We start from the raw sequence: 4,398 nt of genomic DNA, 5'->3' as shown, positions 1-4,398 counted from the left end.
TGTGTGTGTGTGTGTAGGTTGAATTCCAGGCACAGATAATTTACTGATTTGGTAGGAATGTGTTTGTTACCCACAGGGCTTTGGAATCGAACACATGCACTAAAACACACTCGAACACAGATTCCTCTTCATCATCGCGCAGCAGGAGAAAAGTGATCGCTTTTGTTTCCGCTTATTATCTCTGCGTGTGTGATTTGTGTTTGACCTCATCTGACCTTTTTGTGTGCGTGTGTGTGTGTGTGTGTGTTACACTATCAGGGCTCAATACTAGCTTTTGAAAAAACAAAGCATCAACTTTTGGTTGCCAAAACTGATATCGTGGTAGCTATTTTAGTCGTCTTAGGTTTACGCCTCAGTGCATAACCGTGGCCAGAGGCGTCATGTTTTCGGGCTGTCCTTCTGTTTGTCCGTACGTCCCATTCTGGGGAACCAGTTATCTTAAAAACAGCATAAGGATTTCTTTCAAAATCACATACAATTTTAAAAAAAAAGAAAAAATTGCCCAATTTTTAAGAAAAAAACAAATTTCTACACAAATGTAACAAACTGTTATTTTTAAAAATGTATATGAATATTGTTCTTCTTACCTCCTCCTGACTGTATTTATGATGTTGTGTGTGTGTGTGTCAATACTCTCCTCGTCTGTGTGTTCAAACTCATGTCGGAGTCAAACGGCGTCTGGACTCGCGCGGGCCTCAGTGTAGCTTTTTCGTGCAGTTTGACGCTTCCAGGAAACCAGTTATTAAACAGGAGGGCGACGCTCTGCCAGAGAGACACACGCTGCCATGAAAAACCTCACTGGACTCCCGAAATGGTGCAGAAATTTGTCTGGGTTTCTTCACCAAACATCGCCCACATTTCAAACATAACAAAAATCGATATTATGTCAGAGATTCTGTAAGTGGGTCTGATTAGCGCCATTAAACATTTGTTTTAAGAGGAAATACGAGCTTGTTTCTGATTTAGCTGCCTGCTGGTTTTCTCTGTGCCTTGTTGAAGTGCAGAGGTGGTAATTTTATGAAGGTTAAAAGTTTGAGGATGGGCTGCGTAAATATCAGCGGCGTCATTAGGCCTGAGAGTCGGAGACTTCAGCGCCAAATATTTTATACATTTAGATTTATAGTTTTAGATCAGAAGAGGCCTAAGGGACTGTTGTTTATCTTTTTTTTAACCCTCCCTAAAGCTACTTTTTTCCCTGATGTATTGAGGGGGAAATGCATGTGTTTATACCACATGATATGTTTAAGGACGGTCAGAAATTTGAAAATCCAACAATAATTTCTGTTTTTACTGTTTATGGTTATAATAAGTAATGTAATTTTGGTGATTTTTGTTTTGGCTGGCCTGCAGGTTCGAAAGGCAAGTTGTCTTCACAATCACCAAAAAAATGTAAAAGAAAAATTATAATTGCAAAAAAGCCCCAATTTTTTGGAGAAAAAAAAAATCAACTGCTCAAGTGATTAAAAAAAAAAAAAACACCCGTGTAAAAAAATAAAAAAATAAAAAAATATTTCAAAATGCCTCTAAAAGTTTAGAGAAAGAATATTGCCAAAAAAAATTTTTTTTTTTAAATTCAGCGGCTAAATAAATACAAGATACAGCCATTTAGGCCAAAATAAAAAAACATAAATCCCTTTCCAGTGTGTTAAGAATTATCTTACATGCCTCCCCCTTTTTGCACCACCCACTCCCACCTCACAGATAAGGAGCCGTCCCTTACATGAGGTAAAAACCTTGGTACTATACCCTCGTCTTGTATTTGACTAAATGTACCTAGTTAGATTCTGACACTTTTAACAAAACTACAAACTGTTTTTTTCCAGCTCTAGTCAATAAAGATTTAATGACAGCATTTGTAAAGTGTTCTGCTTTTACTCAGTACCAATTACTGACAACAAGTAATATTTTTATTAAGACATGAGCTAGACATGAGTACAAAATGTTTTATTATCAGCTTTTTAATATATTTTATTGATTTTATTTGTGTGTTCAGTCTTAAATCGCCTTTTTAAAGCAGTTTAAGTTCATTATTTTTCAGTCTCATCAGCAGATTTTAAGCAGTGTTAGACTTCTAATGAGCCTGACAGTTCACAACATGGTAATGTACTCATTTAAATTGGCTGACATTTAGGCTTTTTCCAAATGGAGAGATTCGCAGACTGAGAAATTCACTTAAAATATTTGTACTGGCTTTCAGACGCAGCAGCTCTCTGCAAGAAATGGAAGAAATCTGTAGCTATACAGTCACTGATTCTCTGCCCGTCTCTTTGTGTGTGTGTGTGTGTGTGTGTGTGTGTGTGCCCTCAGCTCCACGGAGGTAGACGATATGATCCGCAAGTCGACAAACCTGCTGCTGACCAGAACCCTCAGCCACTGTCTGCAGTACGCCATTAAAAAGAAGAATGTCGGGCTGGCAGAGGTAAAAAAAACAAAAACAAAACTAAACAAGACAAAAAAAACTTGTAAAAATCTTGCCAAACAAAAGTTGTTGAATACTGTTGCACAACTCGAGTGTTATGACACTCTGAATGGTCATTCCAGCTCATTTACTCCCTCAAAAACATCCATTTCCTCTCTACAACCTGTTGTTGTTGTCGTCAAAACGTGCAGAACGGCGTTACCAAGTGCTGATTTTTATTTCCCACTTTCCTCGCTCGATGATCAGCTCTAGGGCCCAGAGATCATTAATTCACAGGAACACGATGTAACGATGAGAGCGCCTCTCATGTCTGCACATATTAATTGTCAAACACAGCTGAATTTCAAAATAATGTGCAAAATATCGAGACAAATGTCCAAACTGAGGCTTGTGATGCAAAAACCAATAACACAAATGAGCGTTAGTTGACTGATTATAGAAGCAATTAAATGTCTTTTATCTATTATGTGCTTTTGTTTGATTTTATTAAACCATTTCCACAAAAAATAAATAAAAAGAACATAATTCCCACACTGTCCGGTAGTACAGGAGATATTTTAATTTGTTTTCTGTTGCTTTTGGTTTTTCTCTCTTTAAAAAAAGCTCATCATAAGTCTGCAGCTCTTTCTCTGCTGGAAAATGTTTATATCAAAGGGAAAGTTCACCCCCAAATCATAAATACTTATATTTATTAACCCTTTGAAACCGAAGCAAATTGACTTGTTTACAGCAACCAAAGAGGAAATTACTGTAAAATTGGCAAGAAATTCATTTAAAAAATGGAAAAATAAACAAGAAAAAGACTTGCATATTAGTTAAAAAAATAAGGCAAACAAGACTTGGAAAAAGTGCTTAAAAACCATGATAGCTCTCTAAAGTAAATTTAAATATGTAATTATAAAAAAAAAAAAAACTAGATATTTTCCCTAGCTTTCAAAAAACGTTTTTTTTTTTTTTTTCAAAATCTACTAATTTCTCTCAATTTTTGGGACATTTCATGCCAAGTTGCTTATTGCCATTTTTCACGTTTTTGAAAGAAAATTTGCTCAGATTTTTTTGCGTCCTCTGTTTACATGCAGTTGGTGCAGGTGATCATAAACACCACCTACCTGGAGCAGAGCTGCCACTTCCTGGAGGAGTTCATCTCAAACATCACTAACGTCCCGCCTGACACGGCAAACGCCACCAAGCTGTACGGGACCTCCACCTTCAAGGTAAGACCAGGACTCTCTTTTATTCTTAATTTTTTATTCTGTCCCCCTTTTCTGCCTTTTTGCTCCTTTTTTTTGTCCTGGCGTGCAACACAAACAAAAATCTCTTTATTTTTCTGTTTATAATGTCAAAGAGATACATTAATAATTGATAAAAAGCACGTCTCTAAGTCAGATCTCTGTCTCCTCGTAGGACGCTCGCCACGCAGCAGAGGCAGAAATCTACACCAACTTAAACGCCAAAATCGACCAGTTCCTGCAGCTGGCGGATTACGATTGGATGGCGGCGGTGCAGGGAGGCGGGACTCAGGACGCCAGCGACTACCTGATCGACCTGATCGCTTTCCTAAAGAGCACCTTCAGTGTCTTCACCAACCTGCCTGTAAGTACCGACACTCAGAGGCAAAGACACGTTCACGAGCATTCAGAGAAAAAGAGCAACACTTAAAAATGAGGATTAAAAACTTAACACAAAGAGTACAATATAGCCGACTATGAAATAATTTGAAAAGCATGAAATAAACAAACAGAACCGATAAAACTAAATTAACCAACTGAATCTAAATGTACCCTGAAAGTTTTGGAAAAGTTATGAAATTATGTTTAACAAACCTGTATAATAACACATGATGTGTTCAAGGACCATGAGAAAATTTTAAATCCAATGATAATTTCTGTTTTTACACTCTCTGGCTGTGATACGTAGATTTGGTGATTTTTCATGATTTTTGAAATTTTGCCAAATTTTCTTCTTTAAAGATAAAAAAA

The 4,398-nt window shown here is 36.9% G+C and overlaps 1 protein-coding gene across 1 annotated transcript; it reads left to right on the top strand.

Moving 5' to 3' along the window:
- The first annotated feature begins 2,308 nt into the window (after nucleotides 1-2,308).
- On the top strand, nucleotides 2,309-4,212 carry LOC121963346 (exocyst complex component 6B-like). Its single transcript, XM_042513639.1, has 3 exons — nucleotides 2,309-2,419; nucleotides 3,499-3,633; nucleotides 3,824-4,212. The coding sequence occupies exons 1-3, from the start codon at nucleotides 2,327-2,329 to the stop codon at nucleotides 4,076-4,078; spliced, it is 483 nt and encodes a 160-aa protein (XP_042369573.1). The 5' UTR covers nucleotides 2,309-2,326; the 3' UTR covers nucleotides 4,079-4,212.
- The last annotated feature ends 186 nt before the right edge of the window (nucleotides 4,213-4,398 follow it).

The sequence above is a fragment of the Plectropomus leopardus genome, unplaced genomic scaffold (genome assembly GCF_008729295.1).
Source record: "Plectropomus leopardus isolate mb unplaced genomic scaffold, YSFRI_Pleo_2.0 unplaced_scaffold10926, whole genome shotgun sequence".
NCBI classification, from domain to species: domain Eukaryota; kingdom Metazoa; phylum Chordata; class Actinopteri; order Perciformes; family Serranidae; genus Plectropomus; species Plectropomus leopardus.
The sequence above is the reverse complement of the archived record's forward strand: the minus strand, read 5'-3'. Positions and strand labels throughout refer to the sequence as shown.